At 46.4% G+C, this 13,011-nt stretch overlaps 1 protein-coding gene across 2 annotated transcripts in view; it reads right to left on the minus strand.

The window, feature by feature from the left end:
- The window catches only part of CBLB (Cbl proto-oncogene B), a 213,690-nt gene that overhangs the window by 66,869 nt on the left and 133,810 nt on the right, over window positions 1-13,011 (minus strand). For both annotated transcript variants that reach the window (XM_030204169.1, XM_030204170.1), the window contains one exon: window positions 11,599-11,730. In XM_030204169.1, the coding sequence (XP_030060029.1) occupies window positions 11,599-11,730 (132 nt within the window). The remainder of the gene's footprint in view (window positions 1-11,598; window positions 11,731-13,011) is intronic.

A 13,011-nucleotide genomic window follows, 5' to 3' on the forward strand; every position in this document is an offset into this window, starting at 1 on the left:
TGGCTACCACCACTGCAATCAACAATTGAGAGGAGATCAGAACCAATCGCAAGGGGCATCTACAAAGAGGACTGCCTCCAATTCCCAGCTTAAGCTGAGGAGAGGCTTGCAAATGCTTCACCCAGAGCCACTGTCCACAACTGCCTGGATGCTCTTAGCTGCCAAAACTATGCTAACTCAAGAGCTGCCATATGCAACATTCTAGGCCGCACACCTCCTTTGGGATAGCTGACCAAATGATTGAAATGAGGGCACCAACCAAGGGCACCCATGCAGTGGACAGAGCCTCTTCCAACCACAGCCTTCTGAACTAAGCTCTTTCCATACTGAATACTCATCTTGTAATTACACACAGAACACCTGGGACAGAAATTAGGAAAACCAGTCCTAGACCCTTCCAACAATACCTAGGGTTTTCAACTGATCTAATAAAAAGACATGGTGGACTATATCAAAAGCTGCTGAGATGTCTAAAAGCACCATAAGAAATACCAAAACTGAAATTATTTGAAAATTTAGGTTAAAAACCAAACTGGTAGTCATCCAAGATCTCATATTCTTCCAAAAACTCTTGTAATTTATGTAAGGCCAATTTCTCAAATATCTTGTCCAAGAATAAGAGACAAGAAACTGGATGAAAATTATTAGTGACAGAGGTGTGCTTTCCCATACTTAAATTTGTCTGGAAATAATCCTTCCTATAAACAGTTAACCTTGTTTGCTACCAAAGGTGTAACATCCTCTCTCAAAAACGTTAATAGTCACTGGTAACCAAACACTCAATGTATGAGACATGGGTCTTCAAACTTTATACTATCTGTAAGACTTCAGCCAAGACAGGTAGAAAATCTGTCTAACATTCCCGTTTCAATATCTAGATTAGTTGAGTATTAGTGGGGTCATTCACTTCCAACAAATTCACAATTGAAGAAATCTTATGTAGAATACAACTGCAAATTGTTGACAAGACAAAACGGGCTGAAAGGAATGTCCAGAAAAACAACTTTGAGGAACTTTTTTTTTTTTATTTTTTTTTTTAAATACTGAAAAAAAGTTATCTAGAAATGGAAACATTATTGCATATATCATCATTATAATAATCCTTATTTTGTAACCTAGTAGCTTCCTGATAAGATCTTAAATATAAATGATAAGCCTCTAAGGAATAACAATAAAGGTAATGATGCCAAACATGTTCCTTCCTCCATCATTGTTTATATTGATTTATATTGTAATAATGAACTACATCTTTCTGCGGCACGCAAAAGGATCCTGACTGAAAATTTCAATCAATATATGGACAGGCATTTAGACTAGATGAAGGAGATGACAGATGGAATAAAATAAGTTTCAGGAAGTCATCCCAGCAAAAACATTAGTAGTCATAAAAATAACCATCTCAACAAAGAGGAGTCGTGACCAAAACAAAAACTTTATAAGCAAACTAAATATTGGTGGAAGGCTAGAAACACAAATGTTCATGGTCTAGGCAATAATTCCTGATTTGGAAACCCTTAGAATGGGGGCCATTACAGAGACATGGTTCACTGAAATTTGCTTAGACAAATGGTAAAAGAGTACACCACAAAAAGGGTTGGTGATGGATTTAATATTCATGGAGATAGTGTGTCTAATGTCTGAAGAAAGAAATCAGGATGGCAAAAAGCATAGGAAGGAGAAAAAGATGTAAAGCAAAGTGACAAAACTATTTTCAGGTATATTGTCAAAAGGTGAAAGGCTAGAAATAGAATTAAGACTCAAAGATACTGGGAGTCAATGTGTAGATAGTGATTAGGGCAAAGTGGAACTGCTCAACAATTACTTCTGTTCAGTATTCATGGAAAAAACCTAGCAAAGATCCACAGATGAATGACAAAGATACTGAAGGTAATGAAATAAGAATCTCTCCCCCTACTTAAACTAGTAAGAAAACAAGCAAACACATTACAGGGACTTTAGAATGCATAAATATGAACATGAGGCACAAAGACATTAAGGGGTTCAGTTTTCAAAAAAGAAAGTCTCAAAAATGGCATTTGGACATTTTTTGGAAAATAAAGTCCAAATCACTATTTTCGAAACTCAGATTTGAGACTTTTTTCTCTGCAGTCCAACCAAATCACAAGAGGGCATGTTGGGAACAAGATTTGGGCATTCCCACAACTTGGATGCTTTTCTGCCATAATGAAACAAAGCAAAAATGTCTAGGGCTAAAAGTTAGACATTTTGGTCTAGACCTGTTTCAATCATGCCTAAGTCACAAAAAGGTGCTCTAAATGAAAAGATGCCCAGAGGGATTAAGACATGACCCCCCCTTACTCCCCCAGTAGTCACTGATCCCCTCCCACCCTCCCAAAGATGTGAAAGAAACAGTACAAAACAGCCTCTATGACAGCTTCAGGAGTAGCCCAGTGGTTAGTGCAGTGGACTTTGATCCCTGGGAACTGATTTTGATTCCCACTGCAGCTCCTTGTGACTCTGGGCAAGTCACTTAACCCTCCATTGCCCCTGGTACAAAGTAAGTACTTGAATATATGTAAACCGCTTTGAATATAGTTGCAAAAACCTCAGAAAGACGGTATATCAAGTCTCATTTCCCTTTCCCTTCAGATGTTACCGCCAGTCCTATCAGAGCAGCAAGCAGGTCTCTGGAGTAGCCAAGTGGTCAAAGCAGTGTACTATAGAGAAGGGAACCAAGGCCCATATCCCACTCAGTTACACTTGTGGTTGAACATGTGAGCCCTTCAAAACCCATCAAAAACCTACTGTACCTACATATAGGTGACACCTGAAGGAATAACAGCTAATGGGGTAGTGTACAGTTGGGAACAATAGGTTTTTGGTGGGTTTTGGAGGCTCCCCATACAATAATAATGGGGTAATGGGGTAATGGTGAGATGTGCAACTAGGACTTTTTATGAGAGCTCCACTACAGTGCTCCCTAGTGTGCCCCACTGCTCTGCTTGGGATGTCTGTGTGGCCAGTCTACTAAGAATGCTGGCACGCCATACATCCCAATGGTACATTCAAATGGTTTGTTTTTGTATGTTTTTCTCCTAGACTTCTTTTCCCCCTGAAAATGGTCCTAAAAGATAGACACATCGACTATAAAAATATCTAACAAATAGCCATTTTCAAAACAAAAAGTTGGACTTTTTCTGGTTTGCAAAAGGCCACATTCGCTACTGGATTTCTGGACGTTTTGTCACAAAACGTCTAAAATCGGATTTAGATGTCATATCGAAAACGTCCCACACACATCCTATGATTCAAGGTAAAATTATGTATCATACCTGATCATTTTCTTTCCATTAATCATAGCTGATCAATCCATAGACTGGTGGGTTGTGTCCATCTACCAGCAGGTGGAGATAGAGAGCAAAGCTTTTGCCTCCCTATATGTGGTCATGTGCTGCGGAAACTCCTCAGTATGTCGATATCAAAGCTCCATCCGCAAGACTCAGCACTTAGAGAATTACACCCACAAAGGGACACTCTGCCCAGCTCACCACCGCCGAAACGGGGGAGGGGAATTAACCCAGCTCATCCCCACACAAGTGGGGGAGGGGAATCCGTCCAGCTCATCCCCGCGGAGCGGGGGAAGGACACCACCCCGCCGATGCGGGGGGATCTGGCTTATCCTGCAACCGCAACCGCGGGAGGAGCTGACTGACCCTAACACCGCCGAAGCGGGAGGGGTACAAAGCTGCCCTACAGCCGCACGAAGCGGGAGGGAGCGCCGGCAGAATTTATGTCTCAATCCAGCCCCGTAAAACGGAGGGGAGAGGAATGCAGCAGCTCACTGTAACACAAACTCGTCTCAACTCTTGAAGAATCCAATTGAAAAAACTTGAACACGAAGTCCTCCTGAACAGGAACTGAAGACTAAACTTGAACCTGAAATGCAACCAGAATATAAACAGTACAGATATCTGGGAGGGGCTATGGATTGATCAGCTATGATTAATGGAAAGAAAATTATCAGGTATGATACATAATTTTACCTTCCATATCATCATGCTGATCAATCCATAGACTGGTGGGATGTACCAAAGCAGTACTCACCCAGGGCAGGACATTGAAATCCCTGACCGCAACACTGAAGCTCCAAACCGGGCCTCCGCCCGAGCAGCCACAGACAAGCGGTAATGCCTGGAGAAGGTATGGGCCGATGCCCAAGTTGCCGCCTTGCAAATCTCTTCCAAGGAGACGGACCCGGCCTCTGCCATCGAGGCCGCCTGAGCTCTAGTGGAGTGAGCCTTCAGCTGGATAGGCGGCACCTTCCCCGCGGCCACATAAGCCGCTGCAATGGCTTCCTTGACCCATCTTGCCACTGTAGGCTTAGCAGCCTGCAGACCCTTACGAGGACCTGCAAACAGGACAAACAGATGATCCGATTTCCGGAAATCATTGGTCACTTCCAAGTATCTGATGATGACTCGTCTCACATCCAGATATTTGAGAGCAGAGTATTCCTCTGGGTAGTCCTCCCTACGAAAGGAAGGGAGACAGAGCTGCTGATTCACATGGAAGCGAGAAACAATCTTGGGCAGGAAGGAAGGCACTGTGCCAATAGTCACTCCTGCCTCAGTGAACTGCAGAAAAGGCTCTTGACATGAGAGTGCCTGGAGCTTGGAAACTCTTCTGGCTGAAGTGATAGCCACCAAAAAGACTGCTTTCAACATCAGGTCTTTCAGAGATGCCCTCGACAAGGGTTCAAAAGGCGACTTCTGCAAGGCTCTTAGCACCAGGTTGAGATTCCACGCAGGCACCACTGAGCACAGAGGAGGGCGCAGGTGATTAACTCCCTTGAGAAAACGTACCACATCTGGCTGCGAAGCCAGGGAAGCACCCTTCAGGCGGCCCCTGAAGCAAGCCAGAGCCGCTACCTGGACTTTAAGGGAACTGAGCGACGGGCCTTTCTCCAGACCTTCTTGCAGGAACGCCAGCACTGAAGAAATTGGAGCAGTGAAGGGAGAAAGTGAGCCTGCTTCACACCACGCTGCAAAAGTACGCCAAACCCTGGCGTAAGCAGTAGAAGTAGAGCGCTTCCTTGCTCTCAGCATAGTGGCGATGACCTTGTCTGAGCAGCCCTTCTTCCTCAGACGCTACCGCTCAATAGCCAGGCCGTAAGACCAAAAGGGGAGGGATCCTTCATCACCACGGGACCCTGATGCAACAGGCCCTGCTCCACTGGCAGCTGCAGAGGGTCGTCCACTGAGAGCCTGATCAAGTCCGCATACCAGGGACGTCTGGGCCAGTCCGGACCCACCAGGATTATCCGGCCCGGATGCTTTGCCACCCGGTCTAGTACCCTGCCCAACATGGGCCAGGGCGGGAACACATAGAGAAGCTCTTGTGTCGGCCACTGTTGGAGAAGAGCATCTACTCCCAGAGATCGAGGGTCCCGTCCTCTGCTGAAAAAGCGCGGCACTTGGCAATTGGCCGATGACGCCATCAGATCTAGGCTCGGCTGGCCACAGCGCTTCGTGATGTCCAAGAACGCCTGAGCCGATAACTGCCACTCTCCGGGATCCAAGGTATGGCGACTGAGAAAGTCCGCCTTGACATTCATGACTCCGGCAATGTGGGCCGCTGACAGCTGTTCCAGGTTCGCTTCCGCCCACTGGCATAGATTCATGGCTTCCTTGGCTAGAGGGGCGCTCTTGGTACCTCCCTGGCGGTTGACATAGGCCACAGCCGTGGCATTGTCCGACAGGACCCGTACTGGCTTCAACGCCAGTACCGGAAGGAACTCCAAAAGCGCCAACTGAATGGCTCTGAGTTCCAGGAGGTTGATAGACCACTTTGCCTCTGCAGGAGACCAGAGCCCCTGCGCTGTCCTTCCCATGCAGTGGGCTCCCCAGCCCGTCAAAGAGGCATCCGTCGTGACGACAATCCACTCCGGGGTCACAAGAGGCATCCCTGCAAACAACTTGTCTGTCTTCAGCCACCAGCTCAGCGCCTTGCGCACTGCTGGGTCCAAGGGAAGGCGCACAGCATAATCCTCCGACACCGGAGTCCAGCGCTGCAGCAGAGAGTGTTGTAGTGGTCTCATATGAGCCCTGGCCCAGGGCACTACTTCCATCGTGGCCGTCATAGAGCCCAACAGCTGCACATAGTCCCAAGCCCGAAGCGGAGAGGCTACTAGGAACTGGTCCACCTGAGCTTGAAGTTTGACAATCCGATTGTCCGGCAGGAACACTCTGCCCACTTGGGTGTCGAATTGAATTCCCAGATACTCCAGGGACTGAGTCGGGCGCAGCTGGCTTTTCTCCCAGTTGATGATCCACCCCAGGGAGCTCAAAAGAGCAATCACCCGGTCCACAGCTTTGCCGCACTCTGCATAAGAGGGGGCTCGGATCAACCAGTCGTCCAGATAAGGATGGACTTGTACTCCTTCCTTTCGCAGGAAGGCCGCGATGACCACCATTACTTTGGAGAAGGTCCGCGGAGCAGTAGCCAACCCGAACAAGAGGGCTCTGAACTGGAAGTGTCGGCCCAGGACTGCAAAACGCAGAAAGCGTTGATGAGGAGGCCAGATGGGAATATGCAAGTACGCTTCCTTGATGTCCAAGGATGCCAGGAACTCCCCTGCCTTCACTGCCGCTAACACAGAGCGGAGAGTCTCCATGCGAAAGTGCCGAACTTTCAAGGCCCGATTGACCCCTTTGAGATCGAGGATAGGCCGTATAGAGCCTCCTTTCTTTGGTACCACAAAGTAAATGGAGTAACGTCCCTTGCCAAGCTGATTTTCTGGCACCGGAACGACCGCACCCAGGCGGATCAGATTGTCCAAGGTCTGCTGCACTGCCACAGCTTTGACCGGAGAGACTTGCAGGGAGAGAGTACAAACCCGTCTCTTAAGGGTCGGCAGAGCTCTAGCTTGTAGCCGTCTCTGATGACTTCCAGCACCCAAGCGTCTGAAGTTACCCTGGTCCACTCGCCCAGAAACGAGGACAGGCGTCCTCCAATCTGCACTGGGCCATGGACCAGGACCCCGTCATTGGGTACGAGACCCTGGGGGAGGACCGGAAGGTGCAACTCCGGGACGGCGGTCTCTGCGAAAGGAATACTGCTTGGGGGAGAAGTTCCTCTTCAAGGAAGAGGGGGCAGAGGAGCCCGACTTGCCCGGGCGGTACCGACGGGCTTCCTGAAACCGTCCTCTGGAGCTACCGGGGCGAGCACTGGCCCGAGCCCTGACCTCTGGTAACCTCTTGCCCTTAGACGTGCCGAGATCGGTCACAATTTTGTCCAGCTCGACCCCAAAGAGCAGCTTGCCTTTAAAAGGCAACTTAGCCAGGCGGGACTTAGAGGCGTGGTCCGCAGACCAATGTTTCAGCCAAAGCCAGCGCCGCGCAGAGATTGTCTGAGCCATACCTTTAGCCGAGGCTCTCAAGACATCATACAGTAAAAGTTTGCCAAATAAGCCCGATTCCAGGGCCGGCCAATCAGCCCTCAAGGAAGGATCTGAGGGGGAAGCCCGCTGCACAATCGTCAGGCACGCCCTGGCCACATAGGAGCCGCAAACTGAGGCCTGCAAACTTAAGGCAGCCGCCTCGAAGGACGACCTTAAAGCCGCCTCCAATCTTCTGTCTTGGGCGTCTTTTAGGGCCGTGCCACCTTCCACCGGCAACGCCGTTTTCTTAGTCACCGCAGTGATTAAAGAATCCACGATAGGCCAAAGAAAGGCCTCATGTTCACTTTCAGGCAAAGGATAGAGGCGGGACATAGCCCTAGCCACTTTGAGGCTCACTTCCGGGACATCCCATTGAGCCGAAATTAAGGTGTGCATGGCATCATGCACGTGGAAGGTTCTAGGCGGGCGCTTCGTCCCCAGCATAATGGCGGAGCCAACAGGGGCTGAGGGAGAGACGTCCTCCGGAGAGGAAATCTTCAAAATGCTCATGGCCTGCACTAACAGGTTGGGCAAATCCTCTGAGCGAAAGATCCGCGCTGCAGAGGGGTCATCCGCTCCATCCGAGCGGGAATCCGTCTCCTCCAAGGAATCCCCAAAGGACCGTTGAGAGAACTCAGATACGCTGCCCTCATCTACATCAGAGGAGACAGAGTCCTCTAAGCCCTGGGAATCCACCCGAGGGCGTTTACTTCCGGGGGCCTCAACCCCTTTGTCGGACAAGGGAGAAGGGGCAGCGTTTTGCAAAAGGAAGGCCTGATGCAGCAGCAAAATAAACTCGGGGGAGAAACCCCCCAGACTGTGTATTTCAGCAGCCTGGGCCACAGCCCTAGACGCACCCTCAACCGGCGCTCGCAAGAGCGGGGGAGAAACATGCTGCGCATCCAAGATGGCGTCCGGCGCGACACTCCGCGAAGGAGCCGCGCGGGAAGAACGGCGCTTAACTTTAGCCGCTTTTTTGCCGTCGCCCAAATCAAGGGCGGCCATGGCATGAACGTCTGCCAGCTCAAGGGCGGCCCAAGAAGAAGCCGTCCGAGCAGAGTGGCCGGCCAAGATGGCGGAGGCGAGCAGCGGGGGATGGGGGTTTATGGCGGGAAAAACCGCCGCACCGGAGGAAGACCCGGGACACTGACCGGCCTCCAAACTGACACCCAACAAGGGCGAATCAGACTTTAAAACCCCCGCATCCCCGCTAGAAGCGCACACGCGGTCCGGGGAGCGATTCTTCGTGCCCTCGCCCTCCGACGCCATAGGCCACGTGGAGATCGATCGGGGAACCCCCTGCCCACTATAAAAAGGTAAAAATTACCTGCTTCTCGCTCCGAGCTGTAACGACCTGGTGTCCCAGTGAGTAGCTGCAATAAACCTTTAAATAAACGCCCTTAAGGACGTCCAAAATTTTTAATTTTTTTTTTTTTTTTTTTTGTTTTGTTTTTTTTAATCGGAGCCAGCGGGAGGGGGGAGAAAAGGAGGGACCTGGCGCCACCAGGTTTGTACTTGCTCAAGAAGAGCCCTCAACCCCAGGTACTCAACAAAAGCTAAAGATTAGGCTTGGAGACCTAGCCAGAGCTGCTGCTGTGTGTGACCACCACCTGCTGAGATAGAGAACATACTGGGGAGTTTCCGGCAGCACATGACCACATATAGGGAGGCAAAAGCTTTGCTCTCTATCTCCACCTGCTGGTAGATGGACACAACCCACCAGTCTATGGATTGATCAGCATGATGATATGGAAGTCACAGTTTTGTAAGCTATGGCTTATATGCATAGCTAAGTCACCTGTCCAGTTTGACCTCCCAGAGTAAAGCAAAATCAATGCTGCTACTAATTGGGTTTCTGCCAGGTACCTGGATTGGCCACTGTTGGAAGCAGGATACTGAGCTACATGAACCATTGGTCTGACCCAATATGGCTATTCTTATGTTCTTAACTACTGCTACTGAGAAGTCTCTTGCTAGACATAGAGCAGCACAGAGGGCACATTTCAGGGAGATTTTCTCTAGTCCTTGAGTCACCTAGGCTTTCCATCTCTGAAGTATATAAGAGATACTAAAAAAAAAATGTAAGTTATTTTAAACAGAGAAACACATAACTTTTAAGGTCATTCTAACACAGTGTTAATGCCACTCTTACAAGTATATCTATCTCCAAAGAAGCATTCAATTAAATCATATATGTAGCATTAAAGATGGCTATATTATTTTTTCTAGATCATCAAATTATACAGAATTTTGAACAATATTCTGCATGAACTCTGTGTTGCTCAGTTTCTTAAAGGACACAGATATTTCACCATGAGTAAAGATGGTGGAACTTTTCCTAAGGCATAACTAACAAGCTATCATGACAGCAATTAAACACTACATACTAGTGGCCTGTAACAACTGACATCGCTATGTTTCTTAATCTTTCTATTAATTACATAGAATTTAAATATGTAGCAAATGATAATTAAGCTGAAACATGGCAGCTAATGGAAGAAAAACCTATGGTTCATTTGTCAGCTAAGTGATCACTTGTTAACAAATGTATTTTAGCCGAAAAACAGTTATGTAAACTGATTACTATTCATTGAAGTCACAGCTTTTAATATTGCTTTTTAAAGGTGCTGCTACAGGACACATCACTCAACAAAAAATGGATTGGGAGCTGGATTAATTACTTCAAATTACTAGCATGGAAGACAAAAATGAGATGAACAGCTGTGAGCAAACACAGATCCTTTTCAGTCCACTACAGGGCAATTTTTGCTTTTTTAATTAGTGCTGGTAAAATTCCATTTCACTCATGACCACAGAGGTGGATGGTGAATATTTGTTATTCTACTCCAATATGTGTCACTGAGATTTTAAATGTGACCAGAGAGAAAAAGAGGTCAGGGAATGAGAGTGGGAATCAGATTAGATCTGAACTAGAACTCTTTGCTGAAGGGGTAGCACTCACTCTCCACAAATTTGGTGTTCTGGAGAAGCAGAACATCTAACTTTTTTTTTTTTTTAATCTACTATTGCTGAAATCAAATCTTTCAGATTCTGTTGGCTTTATATAACTGAACTTCCATATGTACTGGGCTAAACCCCAAGCACAATCCCAACAGCAACATGGAATTCTTTTATGTCTCCATTTAACCATTTAATTACCTGAGGTCATGGGTTAAAGCAAAAATTCCACCACCTCCTAAAAGCATTTTAAGTTTCTTTTTTCCTTCATGAACTTCCCAAGTTCCATTGTTAACAGCTGATGGGAGAAGTGATGCATAGAGAGGCAGGAGTCATATGAATAGAGAATCATGAATTTTCCAGGAAGCTTGAAGAGCGGAAAGCACAATAGTCAAGCTCCCATAGCCTGAGCCAGTAATTTGCTCCTGCTCCCCACTGGCCTTAGTGAGCTGCACTGGAGGAGCTAAGCCTTTAAAGTCTGTTTCAACAAGTGAGGTAAGTGGAAACTCTGTGTTTGTACCAAGTAGTGGTGGAAGCAGGGATGTAAGCTGAACCTGGATCAGCAGACCTGTGAAGTGTAGTAAGCAGCTGCTGTGTCAGTAGTTGTTGTCACTGGTAGCCTGACACTTATCTACTGCTAAGGATTAGAGTGCCTCTCTCCCCATCCCACTATACCCACCCCAAGTTATCAGCTTCACTTCCGATAATCATTTTTAAACTTCAGGGGCCTGTGCTAAAAATTAAAGATAGTGTTCTATTACCAGTTTACTATTCAACACTGCAGCATTCTTCTATTTTACCATCTGATATCTAGATACCATCCTTACCAAGCTGCCTGTTGATATCAAGAATTTTGCTCTTTAATGAAGTTAAAGTATGATACTATAATTTCCACACAGAACTAATACAGCTTTTCTAGAATGTATGCATACAACTATGTAGAACACCACTCCCCCTAAATATACCCAGACAGGATCCTCTTGGATTCCCTGAGATGTCCTGAAAAATTGGTGGACAGGACCTCACACACAGAAGTTATAGAAAAGAGGGGATATGTACACACAGTGATTTCATATAGGTGGCTACAGAAAGTGGGCTGAGCACACAATACACAATATACTTTATTATCACATATTGTTGCTGAAACAATGGAAAAGCTAAGCAAAATACTGAATGTAAGCAGAATTCACAAAAACGAAGAGTGAACATCAATTTTCTTACCAACTAAAGCATTACTGTACCTGCCATGCTGTAAGGCAAGAAGTGCACATCAGGTGACCGCAGGGCTCAATCTTCACATCTTTGTCATTCTCAGCACAGATTTTACACAGCTGGAAAGTGGAACCCATTTCACAGTACAATTCATATTGCTCCTGGGAAGAAAGAAAGCTAAAGTCAGATGTTTGGTGTGACACCAAATACTGGATACAATTTTGATTAGTCTGACTAGTTATAAGGTATACATGCATGTTGCAGTGAATTCTCAAAAATAAATTACTACTAATACTTTCCATTTGCTAGTTCTACAGGTGGAAAAGCAAGGTTACAGAGGAAAGTATGAAGATTGGGATAAAATGGAGGAAGGCAGAAGATGGGAATAGGTGGATGATGGGTGAAGTGGGGGGTATGATTTCTGATGGGTATTTAGGTTTGGTAATTTATTTATTTATTTGAATAGGTTTTGATGTATCACCAAAATATACATACTGCCACAAGGCAAAAGCGGTGGTGGGAAAGGACTTCGTTGGTGAGAATTTGCTAGGACAATGTTTCTAAACAAGGAAACAGAGAAAAATGTAAGCAGATAAAGACCATATGGCCTAACCAGTCTGACCTTCCATGCTATCTACTCTCCCTATCCCTTGGGGGTTCTATATACTTGTCCCAAGCTCTCTTGAATTCAGATACTGTTTTAATCTCCAGCACTTCCACCAGGAGGCCACTCCACAAATTCACCATCCTTTCCATGAAGTAGTATTTCCTCAGGTTACTTCTGAGTCTTATCCCCTTTCACCTTCATCCTATGTCCCCTCATTCCAGAGCTTCCTTTCAATTGAGAGAGACTCGCCTCCTGTGCATTTATTCCACATAGGTATTTAAATCTCTCTATTATATCTCCCATCTCTTGCCTTTCTTCCAAAGTATACATAATGAAAATTGTAAGTCTGTCCCTGAACGCTTTATGACAAAGATCGCTGACCATTTTAGTAGCCACCATCTGAACCAACTCCAATCTTTTTGAAGGTGTAGTGTCCAGAATTGTACACAATATGCTAAATGAGGTTTCACCAGAGTCTTACAGAGGGCATCATCACTTCCTTTTTCCTACTGGCTACTCCTCTCTCTATGCACCAATGATTCCTTCTAGCTTTCGTTGTCAAGTTTTCTACCTATTTGGCCACCTAAAGATCATCACATACAATCACACCCAAGTCCTGCTCCTCTTTCGTGCTCAAAAGTTCTTCACTTCCTAAACAGTACCGTTCCCTTGAGTTTTTGCAGCCAAATGCATGAACCTGCATTTTTTTAAGCATTATATCTAAGTTGCCAAATTCCAGACAATTCCTCTAACTTCTCTAAGTCCTTCCTTATGCTATTCACACCATCTGGGGTGTCTACCATATTGCAGATTTTGGTATCATCCGCAAAAAGGC

The sequence above is a fragment of the Microcaecilia unicolor genome, chromosome 5 (assembly GCF_901765095.1).
Source record: "Microcaecilia unicolor chromosome 5, aMicUni1.1, whole genome shotgun sequence".
NCBI classification, from domain to species: Eukaryota; Metazoa; Chordata; class Amphibia; order Gymnophiona; family Siphonopidae; genus Microcaecilia; species Microcaecilia unicolor.